At 46.4% G+C, this 13,550-nt stretch overlaps 1 protein-coding gene across 6 annotated transcripts in view; it reads right to left on the bottom strand.

Annotated features, from left to right (window-relative positions):
• The window catches only part of LOC133408831 (receptor-type tyrosine-protein phosphatase gamma-like), a 436,974-nt gene extending 431,198 nt beyond the window's left edge, over window positions 1–5,776 (bottom strand). For all 6 annotated transcript variants that reach the window (XR_009769331.1, XM_061688097.1, XM_061688098.1 and 3 more), the window contains exon 1: window positions 5,638–5,776. Coding sequence is in view for 5 of the 6 variants with exons in the window: in XM_061688097.1 (XP_061544081.1) it covers window positions 5,638–5,716 (79 nt within the window). In the remaining variant the exon portion in view is untranslated. The remainder of the gene's footprint in view (window positions 1–5,637) is intronic.
• Between the last annotated feature and the right edge of the window lie 7,774 nt (window positions 5,777–13,550).

Here is a 13,550-nt window from a genome sequence, read left to right as displayed (position 1 = left end):
CAATCTCTTCCCTAAATGTCAGCCCCCACCCACTACTTCGCTTCCCGTATCACTGTAACAAAAAGGCTCAGCGAGAAGGTTGGTGACACAGACGCCTGCTTCGAATGGTTAACCAACACACTTGTCTCATTTGTCGCTGGATTTTAAAGAGGCGGATGCGCTGCACATGAATTCACATACACGCTCGCTGCACTGAGATGGAGAATGAATGTTCAAAAAACAGAGCGAAAAGAGACAGAGATAGATGGAAAGAGGGCTACACATGTTGGGCCAGCAGAGGCACTTGGGAGATTACAATGACTGTTCTGTTTTTTCTCCCGAGCCAGGAGCGACAAGGCCCATTCATTTTTCATGTCAGAAAGTGACAGATTGAATGCCAAACATCTCTTTCGTCCCATGTCCCTTCTGTCTTCTTCCTTTTCTTTCTCCATCTCTCGACAGTTTTGTTAACCCGTGGTTGAAGAGCAGCGCAATGACAGGGGTGCGATGCCTCTCAATGCTGACACCGCACGCTGCCGACAGAAGAGGAAAAGTGATGCCCTGTGTCAGCTAGCAGACGCCTGTGGTAGTGTTCAGCACTTTTCATCCCAAAAACAACAGATGTTTGCGTGCCTATAAACCGGCCATTGTGCGGATGACCAGAGGCATGTTGGCAGCAGTCAGGTTGCTGATGCACACCGAGCCACACATCGGCCTGTAGTTCTAGTAGCAGTTGGCTGAATCATTACTGAATCATGTTGCTTTGCAGAGGAGTATGACATTATTAAGGTGGACTCCAGCATAAACAATGTACTCTGCTCCTAGAAAGCTCTGAGAATAAAGCGCTTAACCACAGTCTCCAAACACCGCAGGCTGGAGCCAGGGCCACGTTTGTGGGCGTCATAACCTCCCACAAGAAGCATTGTCAGGCATGAGCTGTCTGCTTCATTATTCAGTGGGTACAAACAGATCTACAAGTAAATAATACGATACCTCAGATAATCGTAGTTTCCACATTACGCTGAAAATCCATAAACATACTGTATCTCTGTAAAGATCTGAACACTGAGACATTATTTGGCCGTTAAATTACACAAATGTGTGACAATTAGCAGCGTCAAGCAATACAGTGTAGAAATGTAGAAATATTGATATTATCCATCCATCCATCCATCCATCCATTTTCTGAGCCGCTTCTCCTCACAAGGGTCGCGGGAGTGTTGGAGCCCATCCCAGCTATCATCGGGCAGGAGGCGGGGTACACCCTGAACTGGTTGCCAGTCAATCGCGGGGCTCATACAAACAAACAACCATTCGCACTCACAGTCACACCTACGGGCAATTTAGAGTCATCAATTAACTTATCACGCATGTTTTTGGGATGTGGGAGGAAACCGGAGGGCCCGGGGAAAACCCACGCAGCCACGGGAAGAACGTGCAAACTCCACACAGGCGGGGCCGGGGATTTGAACCCCGGTCCTCAGAACAGTGAGGCAGACGCTCTAACCAGTCGGTCACCGTGCCTCCAACATTCACACCAAAGAAACTTTTATTCTGAACATACTATAGATTAAATGATCTGGGTAATTTAAAGGACTCTTCAAATTGCATCACCCATATTACAAAAAGAGACATTTTGAAATTAAGGTGAGTAATTTAATGAATTGTCAACTCGGTGACAGGCCCAGTTTTAGTGGATACCTTTTCTGTTATCATGAGATTGAGTTATAATATAGGATCAATTCTGTGCCTTTTTCAGAAAATGTCACCCCATGCCATTTGTATTTTAACAGTTCTAAAAATGAGCGGCACGGTGGACGACTGGTTAGGGCATTCAATCCCCGGCCCCGCCCGTGTGGAGTTTGCATGTTCTCCCCGTGCCTGCGCTGGTTTTCTCCGGGCACTCCGGTTTCATCCCCCATCCCAAAAACATGCATGCTAGGTTCATTGAAGACGCTAAATTGCCCGTAGGTGTGAATGTGAGTGCGAATGGTTGTATGTTTATGTGTGCCCTGCGATTGGCTGGCAACCAGTTCGGGGTGTATACCCCGCCTCCTGCCCGATGACACCTGGGATGGGCTCCAGCACGCCCGCGACCCTTGTGAGGAGAAGCTGGAAAGAAAATGGATGGATGGGACAGTTCTAAAAATGTCTGCTGCAGTAAATCAGCTCTGCTGGCAATTGTTATGTAATGCAGAAGGCCCAAGTAACAAAAAATATTTTACAAAATGATTTCAAGTATTGCAAGAAGACACTTCTTTCTTTACTTGAACAGAACACATGATAACAGCAGCGGGTTGTTATTAATGATCAGCAAGTTGACAAATTTGAACGGTAGACGGGGAACCTTCTGGACATTTTGGCCTTCAATTTAAATCACCTCGGGTAACCTCTGCCTAAAAACATGACACACTTGGAGTAAAACAAAAAGGATATACTGTATTCATAAATTGAATTCATAAACTAAAATAACTCAAATGGATTGCATCACTTCCAAACGGATATACTCTCAAAGCAGATTCAACAAACGCAATGTCAACAGGGTGACTTTCAAACATCCGTCCATTCGATTTATACGCTACTTATCCTGTGTAGGTTCACAAAGGTACCCAGAGAAAAGCCAAACAACCACACGGGGGGGAAAAAAAAAAAAAAAAAAAAAAAACATTCAAATGCCACAAAGAAAGGTCTGGGTCACAATGCACCTCTGTCAACCATGTCCATGCTGTCCTATTCACTCAGTACTAATATGGGCATGACAACAAAGGAAATGATGGTCGTATTTGTTGTTTTATGTGTCCATTTATGAATAAAGTATATAATTGCTTATGCATCGTGGGTGGGGTGGGGTGGGGGTGGGGGGCTCCATCTCCCTTCTTGCCTGGGGCCTCTTGGGGGTCTAAAAAGGCCACCCGTTTATTTGAAAAATTCAAGTTATCTTTCACAAATGCTCACAACAAATAGTTATTAACTGTCGCTAAAATGAAGTGGAATCTTTAACGCACACTGGGCACAAAAAAAGTGCATTTGATCTCATTTAAAATTCAAAATGGCTCTTAATGCTCTGGCCCGTGAATTAGTGCATGCCCAATTATTGACTTTTACTACCAAATGATCAACAACATTAAGTGAAGCACTCACATCTTTCAGCAAAGCAAACTACATCAGCACTACCTCTTGTGTCCCCCCCCCATACCCTCGTTTGCTGGTGACTTCGGGTCGTGAGCCGTTTGTGTCTGTGAGCGACGGCCACTTGATTAGGGATAACGTCGAAGTGGTTTGGCACATCCTAACAGATCGTATTTGTACATTTAAAAGTAGCGAGGAGCCAGAGTGCAAAATTGTCCCGTGCAGAGCGCGCACCGAACGATACTCGGTTTTACCAGCCCTCATACACGCTATGAAAAGGGGATGATCTTTCTTTCTCTCTATTCTTCGGAAAATAGCTTGCCGGTGATGTTGTTGCACACTCTGTTCCTATCATGAGCCAGAACATTCAACACACACCAGCTACGGTGGGTCACCCATAGCCTGTATCATGACAGCAAGGGGTCGAGCTCAGGGGAAGGAGAAGAAATGGAATATAGAGCCGCAGACAAAGATATAATGTAAGAAACGGACAGAAGGAGAGAACGAGAGCAGAGCGATGGATAACTTGTGATTGTAATTGTGTCTTATTTCCCGCTTCACTGTACATTCATAAAGTCACTACATGAGGAAACACTTTTTTCACTTTGGTCTGTTCATTTTTATGCAAATCACCTATTTACCTAGTTTTAACCTATTTGTAATACCTTATAAGTGACAAATAAGCGATTTGTCAGCACTCTGTTTAAATGTGTTTGATAACTTAAGACACATTTATATGATTTCTCCATCCATCCATCCATTTTCTGAGCCGCTTCTCCTCACGCGGGTGGCGGGAGCGCTGGGGCCTAACCCCAGCTGTCATCGGGTTCACCCCGAACTGGTTGCCAGCCAATCGCAGGGCACATAGAAACAAACAACCGACCTCACTCACATTCACACCTACGGGCAATTTAGAGTCTCCAATTCATGCATGTTTTTGGGGATGTGGGAGGAAAGCGGAGAGCCCGGAGAAAACCCACGCAGGCACGGGGAGAACATGCAAACTCCACACAGGCGGTGCCGGGGACGGAAACCGGGTCCTTGCAATTTACCAATGAATGAGCGCGCTATTATTTTTTTTTTTTTACTGTTTTGACTGGCTCATCCGAAGACGCTTGGTATTGAAAACACGTTTAAACATATACAAAAAAATTGCTGATATTTGAACACGCTCGTCTTGGATCTCTTCCCAGACTTGGGCCGTGCGGTGACAAATGAAGCAACACAACACCACACACACCCCACCAAAACAAACAGAAAACACACACACACACACACATGCACACAATGAGAGGAACCCTTTGAAACTGTAAACCAGTACGAGATCATACGAATGAGTGCATAGTAACGATATTAATTTATTAACCAGAAACTCTCGGGCGTTGAATGTTGTTTACATACCGTGTGTGTGTGTGTGTGTGTGTGTGTGTGTGTCTGTCTGTCTGTGTTAGACATCTCTGTAAACTCACAAAACATACACAATATGTGTCATATTTATAGACTGCTACAGGGCGCCATGAATTTTAACATGACAGCAAGTTCTTTTTAAAAGCAGGGATTCGGAGCTCCCAAGGATCCTGAGTGTCCATGAGTCAATAATTCACTCTTTGGGTATGTACAGACAGTCTTTCCTCAGCCGAAGAGTTTCGAGAAAACATAAATCGAGACTTGGCAGGTATCGGAAAGTCTTGTATCATATGTAACGGGTTACATTTCCAATTTTTTTCATCTTGGAAGCGCCGGCTAATTTCCGCGTGATGTCGGACACTATTAAAATAACATTCGGGACTTCAAAATCACACGACATCTTCACACTGAAGCATTAACTACCACTCAAGATCAATATATTTTTTTTTTTTTTCTTTTTATCGTGACATTTCTGTAATTCAATCCATTGTGCTGTGTATTCCGTTAGATGATGTGGTTTGAAGCATGTCGGAATTGAAACATGTCAGCGTCTTCATGCCAATACTTATAAACGGTTATGAGAGGCTTGGCTCTTCCGCAAATAAAATGTACAGGTGCGTAAGGTCAAGGTCATCGTTGATGTAAAAATATTCGATTATTATTATATATATATTTTTTTTTAAGAATTTTGTGTGCCTGCAGCTAAGAATTGACATGGTGAGCAGAGGTACAAACAGGCGTCGCAACAAGAATATTTTACCAAACGTAATTGGCCAGGGTTGAAAAGAAAGAGAACACTCGGTTCGGTTGTATCCGAGTTGGGAGAAAATTCAGTGGCCGACCAAAACGTTTCACAAATATGCAGACACGGCTTAAGTGTCAAAATAAATCAATAAATACATCAAGAAATCACTTTCTACCCCCCCCTTGACAGAGCATTTAAACATCAACTGTTCTGTTGGTTTAAGCAAGCGATGCACCCGGTCTCCTTTTGGGGCATCTGACAGTCCTGGTGCTCATAAAGCGCCAAGAAAAAAAAAATATATATATATATATATTTGTATTTTTTTTTTTTTCTCCACACAACAAACTGTGTTGGCATGCAAGAGGGTGAAAACTTACCGCGATGGCACTCTGATGAGGGCACGACTGCCGAGAAAATCCAGCAGCAGCAGTAACACGTTTGCAGTAACCTCCACATATTGTAAAATAGTACACGTCCACATACAAACAATAAGCCTGCACGTGTTGAGTTGTTTCTCCCCCCCCCCCCCCTCCCCGCCCCCCCGCCCCCACCCCCTCCTTCTGGCGCTCAAAGCGGCGACACGGCTGCTGCGTAAAAAAAAAAAAAAGCAGCGCCTGGAGACGCGGTGTGCGCTCAGGAGTCTGAACCCGAGCGGATATGACGAGTGGGGAGATGTTGCTAGAGGTCCAGGTGAGAGTCTTCGCGTCCCAGCATTGCCCTTATGTTCTTAAACATGAGCACATCAGTCGGCGAACAGCGTGGTGTTAGTGCGTTTCAGACATGCACCGGAGGAGACCACCGCAGCGGCGGCGCTCCACTGAGCGCTTGTCGGACACTAAAAGAGTCGGCAGTCGGGCAGAGCTCGGCGTGCAGTCACAGGGAAGAAAGTAGCTGCTGCTTTTGGGGGATGAGGCGCTGCGAGGTGGCCATGTCTCCATCAGTCCACGGAGTCGCGTCTGAACCCAAGTATGACAGCGACTTTAAAACAGTCTTGAGGCAAGGGAGGGGGCGCGGGGGGCGGGGGGGGGGGGGGGGGGGGGGAGAGAGAGAGAGGGAGACGGGGAGACAGGAACGAAGCGGTGCTATTCCGCTGGATCCTAGTGCCGGCAAGGGAAAAAAGAAAATTCCACACACGCACATGCACGCGCACAGCGGCGGAAATAAGTATTGAATACGTGTCACCATTTGTTTCTCGCTAAATGTATTTCTAAAGGTGCTATTGACGTGAAAATTGCACCAGATGTTGGGAATAACCCAAGTAATCCATCCATCCATTTTTCTGAGCCGCTTCTCCTCATCAGGGTCGCGGGCGGGCTGGAGCCTAGGCGGGGTACACCCCGAACTGGTTGCCAGCCAATCGCGGGGCACATGGAAACAAACAACCATTCGCACTCACTTTCACACCTACGGGCAATTTAGAGTTGTCAATGAACTTACCATGCATGTTTTTGGGATGTGGGAGGAAACCGGATTGCCCGGAGAAAACCCACGCACGCACGGGGAGAACATGCAAACTCCACACAGGCGGGGCCGGGGATTGAACCCGGGTCCTCAGAACTGTGAGGCAGAAGCTCTAACCAGCCGTGCCCCCAAGTAATCCATAGATACAAAAAAAAAAAAAGAACAAATAAACTCAGAAATTAAGTTGTGGGGAATAATGTGGAATGACACAGGGGAAAAGTATTGAGCACGCCGACTGGTATTTATTTAATACTTTGTACAAAAACCCTTTGTTTGCAATGACAGCTTCAAGGCGCCTCCATCCATTGATTTGAAAGTTCAGTTCATCCATCCATCCACTTTCTTCCGCTTAGCCGAGGTCGGGTCACGGGGGCAGTAGCTCTAGCAGGGAAGCCCGGACTTCCCTATCCCCAGCCACTTCGTCCAGCTCTTCTGGGGGGATCCCGAGGCATTCCCAGGCCAGCCGGGAGACATTGTCTCTCCAGCGTGTCCTGCGTCGTCCCCGGGTTCTCCTCCCGGAACACCTCACCGTGGAGGCGTCCGGGAGGCATCCGAATCAGATGCCCGAGCCACCTCATCTGACTCCTCTCAACGCGGTGGAGCAGCGGCTCTACTCTGAGCCCCTCCCGGATGACCGATCTTCTCACCCTATCTCTAAGGACGACCCACCATAGGTGAGGGTCGGAACGTAGATCGACCGGTAATTTGAGAGCTTTGGCTTTCGGCTTAGCTCCTTCTTTACCACAACAGACCGATACAAAGTCTGCGTCACTGCAGACGCTGCACCAAGCCTGTCAATCTCCCGTTCCCTTCTTTCCTCACTCGTAAACAAGATCCCAAGATACTTGAACTCCTCCACTTGGTGCAGGATCTCATCCCCGACCCGGAGAGAGCTCTCCACCCTTTTCCGACTGAAGATCATGGTCTCAGATTTGGAGGTGCTGATTTTCATCCCAACCGCTTCACACTCGGCTGCGAACCGCTCCAGTGAGAGTTGGAGACGACGGCTTGATGAAGCCAACAAAACCACATCGTCTACAAAAAGCAGAGATGCAAATACTGAGGCCACCAAACCGGGTCCCTCTACATCTCGGCTGCCCCTAGAGATTCTGTCCATAAAAGTTATGAACAGAATCGGTGACAAAGGGCAGCCTTGGCGGAGTCCAACCCTCACCGGGAACGAGTCCAACTTACTGCCGGCAATGCGAACCAAACTCTGAGACCGGTCGTACAAGGACCATAGCCCGTATCAGTGGGTTCGGTACCCCATAGTACCGAAGCACCCCCCACAGGAGTCCCCGAGGGACATGGTCAAATGCCTACTCCAAGTCCACAAAACACATATAGACAAGTTGGGCGAACTCCCATGCACCCTCGAGGACTCTACTGAGGGTGTAAAGCTGGTCCACTGTTCCAAGGCCAGGACGAAAACCACACTGCTCCTCCTGAATCCGAAATTCGACTTCCCGACGGACCTTCGTCTCCCGCACCCCTGAATAGACCTTACCAGGGAGGCTGAGGAGTGTGATCCCCCTGTAGTTGGAACAACCCTCTGGTCTCCCTTCTTAAAAAGGGGGACCACACCCCAGTCTGCCAATCCAGAGGCACTGTCTCCAATGTCCATGCGCTATTGCTGAGCCGTGTCAACCAGGACAGCCCCACAACATCCAGAGACTTTAAGAACTCCGGGCGGATCTCATCCACCCCTGGGGCCTTGCCACCGAGGAGCTTTTTAACCATCTCGTTGACCTCAACCCCAGAGATAGGAGAGCCCGCCTCCGAGAACCCAGACTCTGCTTCCTCATGGGAACGCATGTCTGTGGAATTGTGGAGGTCTTCAAAGCATTCTCCCCACCTATTCACAACGTCTCGAGTCGAAGTCAGCAGCGCCCCATCCTCACTATACACAGTGTTGATGGTGCACTGCTTCAGAATTTCCTCAAAACCATCAGGAAGTCTTTCTCCATGGCCTCACCGAACTCCTCCCACACTCAAGTTTTTGCCTCAGCAACCACCAAAGATGCATTCCGCTTGGCCAGCCGGTACCCATCAGCTGCCTCAGGAGTCCCACACTCCAAAAAGGCCCGATAGGACTCTTTCTTCAGTTTGACGGCATCTCTACCGCCGGTGTCCACCAACGGGTACAGGGGTTGGCGCCACTACAGGCACCGACCACTTTACGGCCACAGCTCCGGACGGGCTCCTCAGCAATGGAGGCGGAGAACATGGTCCAGTCGGACTCAATGTCCCCTGCCTCCCTCGAAACGTGGGTGAAGTCCTGCCGGAGGTGGGAGTTGAAACTCCTTCTGACAAAAAGACACCTCCTGTATGGAGAAACTAGTTGCATGCATTGCTCTGCTGTGATTTTGGCCCATTCTTCCACACAAGGAGTCTTCAAATCTTGAACGTTCGACGGCCTTCTTTTATGGACCTTGAGCTTCAGTTCTTTCCATAGATTTTTGATTGGATTCAAGTCGGGTGATTTTTTTTTTTTCTTTGAAACCAATTGAGAGTTTCCTTGGCAGTATGTTTTGGATCATTATCCTGCTGAAATGTCCACCCTCGTTTCATTTTCATCATCCTCGTCGATGGCAGCAGATTTTTGTCAGGAATATCTCGGTAATTTTGCCCATTCATCCTTCCTTCAATAATGTGAAATTTACCAGTACCATTTGCTGATAAGGAGCCCCACACCATCATGTTCCCACCTCCAAACTTCACTGTTGGTGTGGTGTTTTTTTTGGGTGATGTGCAGTGCCATTTCCCCTCCAAATGTGGTGTGCATTATGGCATCTAAACAGTTAGATTTTGGTCTCATATGACCAGACTATGTTCTCCCAGTATTTAACTGGCTTGTCCAAATGCTGTTCAGCAAACTTTAAACGAGCTTTGACATGCTTTTTTCTTTTAGCACTGGAGTCTTTTGTGGTGAGCGTGCATGCAGGCCATGGTGGCGGAGTACATTACTCACTGTTTTCCTTGTGACAACGGTACCTGCTAATTCCAGGTCTTTTTGAAGCTCTCCACAAGTGGTCCTTGGCTCTTGGACAACTCTTCTGATTTTTCTTAACACTAATCTTGCGTGGAGGAACTGATCGAGGCAAATTTATGGTGGTATGTCGGGCCAATTATACATTATTTGTGCACTCAGTAGTCTCGCCACCCTGCACTACTTCCATATCTGTTGTTGACCAATACTGGCCACTCGTGTGCTTGAGAAGTATCGGCACCATTTTCACAATTGACATTGTCTCAGATTATCGCACTCGTCGTCACTTTAAACTGCATACATTCTTTGAAGTCTCTGCACCATTTGTACAATGGTCACTGCACCAGACTATTGTTCTATTTGTCATTTCCTTTGTCTAATTTCTAGACGACTCAGCATCATTTTTGCACAATAGTCAAAAAATAATAATAATGTACCGGCATTACCACATTACTGGAAACCTTCTATTGTTTTTATGTGTCAAAAGTATTCTCTGTCAATTGACTGTCTGTTGTTGTACTAGAGCAGCTCCAACTACCCGAGACAAATTCCTTGTGTGTTTTTGACATACTTGGCAAATAAAGATTACTTGGGTTGTTCCCAATATCTGGTGAAATTTTCATCTGTATATATAATCAAATTTCAGCTTGTGTTGCCCTGTAAATGTAATCTTCCCAAGTGCTAGCATCCACCAAGTCAAACACACGCACGCACGCACGCACGTATGCATGCACCCACGCATGCACAACGTTGAAATGGTCTGTACAATCAGATTTTAGATTCACCATTCGGTACCTTCACTCAGACTGAGTCACGTTGGTATTTTTCCCATCCACTGATTCCATCCATCCATTTTCGACACCGCTTATCCTGGTTAGGGTCGCGGGGCGCTGGATCACATATAGACACAGACAACCATTCGCACTTACATTCACACCGTCACCGAGCGGGAACTGAACCCACGCTACCCGCACCAAAGTCAGGTGAGTGTACCACTACACCATCAGTGACTCATCGTCTGATTGTTTCAGCTAAATAGTCTTCTGATTGGTTGAGCTGAATATGTGTGAGAATTGATTTACTGAAGAGGACGATTTTGGACATGATTAAAAATTCATTTTCAAAGCCACAAAAAAAAAATAATAATAAATAAATAACCTCAACATTGTGTGGTAAGGTCAACCAACATATAACTGTCAGGTTTGTTTTCAACCTGGAAAAGGATTTTGGGGCACTTTCAGAGCAGCATGTACAACCCCAATTCCAATGAAGTTGGGACGTTGTGTTAAACATAAATAAAAGCGGAACACAATGATTTGCAAATCATGTTCAACCTATATTTAATTGAATACACTACAAAGACAAGATATTTCATGTTCAAACTGATCAACTTTATTGTTTTTTAGCAAATAATGATTAACTTAGAATTTTATGACTGTAACACGTTCCAACAAAGATGGGACAGGTGGCAAAAAAGACTGAGAAATTAGAGGAATGCTCATCAAACACTTGTTTGGAACATCCCACAGGAGAACAGGCTAATTGGGAACAGGTGGGTGTCATGATTGGGTAGAAAAGGAGCTTCCCTGAATTGCTCAGTCATTCACAAGCAAAGATGGGGCGAGGTTCCCCTCTTTGTGACCAAGTGTGTGAGAAAATAGTCGAACAGTTTAAGGGCAATGTTCCTCAACGTACAATTGCAAGGAATTTAGGGATTTCATCATCTACGGTGGCGGCACGGTGGACGACTGGTTAGAGCGTCAGCCTCACAGTTCTGAGGACCCAGGTTCAATCCAAGGCCCCGCCTGTGTGGAGTTTGCATGTTCTCCCCGTGCCTGCGTGGGTTTTCTCCGGGCACTCCGGTTTCCTCCCACATCCCAAAAACATGCATTCATTGGAGACTCTAAATTGCCCGTAGGTGTGACTGTGAGTGCGAATGGTTGTTTGTTTGTATGTGCCCTGCGATTGGCTGGCAACCAGTTCAGGGTGTACCCTGCCTCCTGCCCGATGACAGCTGGGATAGGTTCCAGCACGCCCGCGACCCTAGTGAGGAGAAGCGGCTCAGAAAATGGATGGATGGATGGATGGATCATCTAATATCGTCAAAAGGTTCAGAGAATCTGGAGAAATCACTGCATGGAAGCGGCAAGGCCGAAAACCAACATTGAATGCCCGTGACCTTCGATCCCTCAGGCGGCACTGCATCAAAAGCCAACATCAATATGTAAAGGACACCACCACATGGGCTCAGGAACAAACAAAAACCAATGTCAGTAAATACAATTCGGTGCTACATCCGTAAGTGCAACTTAAAACTCTACTATGCAAAGCAAAAGCCATTTATCAACAACACCCAGAAATGCCGCCGGCTTCTCTGGGCCCGAGGTCATTGAAGATGGACTGATGCAAAGTGGAAAAGTGTTCTGTGGTCCGACGAGTCCACATTTAAAAAATTTTGGGGAAATTGTGGACGTCGCATCCTCTGGGCCAAAGAGGAAAAGAACCATCCGGACTGTTATGGACGCAAAGTTCAAAAGCTAGCATCTGTGATGGTATAGGACTGTGTTAGTGCCAATGGCGTGGGTAACTTACACATCTGTGAAGCACCATTAATGCTGAAAGGTACATACAGGTTTTGGAGAAACATATGCTGCCATCTAAGCCACGTCTTTTACATGGACGCCCCTGCTTATTTCAGGCAGGCAATGCCAACCACATTCTGCACGTGCTACAACAGCGTGGCTTCGTAGTAAAAGAGTGCGGGTACTAGACTGGCCTGACTGTCCAGACCTGTCTCCCACTGAAAATGTGTGGCGCATTTTGAAGCGTAAAATACGACAACGGAGACCCCGGACTGTTGAACACTTGAAGCTGTACATCAAGCAAGAATGGGAAAGAATTCCACCTACAAAGCTTCGACAATTAGTGTCCTCAGTTCCCAAACGTTTATTGAAAGTTGTTAAAAGAAAAGGTGACGTAACACAGTGGTTAACATCGCCCTGTCCCAGCTTTTCTGGAACGTGTTGCAGCCATAAAGTTTTAAGTTCATGATTATTTGCTAAAAACAATAAAGTTTATCAGTTTGAACATTAAATATCTTGTCTTTGTAGTGTATTCAATTAAATATAGGTTGAACGTGATTTGCAAATCATTGTGTTCTGTTTTTATTCATGTTTAATACAATGTCCCAACTTCATTGGAATTGTGGTTGTATGATAGCTTACACAGACAGGCAGGAGAGAAGACAGGAGGTCTGCTGCATCTTCATCAGCATCTCCAGTGACTAAGATGTATTTTATTTTGTATTTTCGCAAATTAGCGGACACAACAAACTGTTAATTTTTCCCTCAATGTCTCTGCTGTGTGTATCTATGCGCTGCAGATGGAGCAAGGCTGTGGAGTATTGGACGGAGCCAACACCACCAACAGTGTCCGCCGGGGTTCCATGAGCCCACTACCGGCTAATGACACCAGTCGTCCAACTCTTGTCAGCACACTGTGTGATCCGCATCCTGGCTCACCACAACAATGACCAATTAAAACTATTGTGTCCATTTTATTTATCAAACAATAAGTCGATATTGTAATTATTCTGACAGGCCTCCACATACCCCTCTCTTTCAAGTGATGTCCCAACCCCGCTTGGTTGAAGAGGTACGTAGCCCTTCATCTTACCCCTAGCCCTACCTCTAAGCCTTACGGAGAATTTATACACTGCTTTGTTCCCACGAACGCACAAAACTGAGGGCTAAAGGATGGAACGAGGGGTAAGGGTAGAATTGGGATTGGTCCTTAGGCTACCGATAGCTATATAGCCAGACAGACGGACAGACAAATCGA

Source organism: Phycodurus eques, chromosome 10, assembly GCF_024500275.1.
Source record: "Phycodurus eques isolate BA_2022a chromosome 10, UOR_Pequ_1.1, whole genome shotgun sequence".
NCBI lineage: Eukaryota > Metazoa > Chordata > Actinopteri > Syngnathiformes > Syngnathidae > Phycodurus > Phycodurus eques.
The sequence above is the reverse complement of the archived record's forward strand: the minus strand, read 5'-3'. Positions and strand labels throughout refer to the sequence as shown.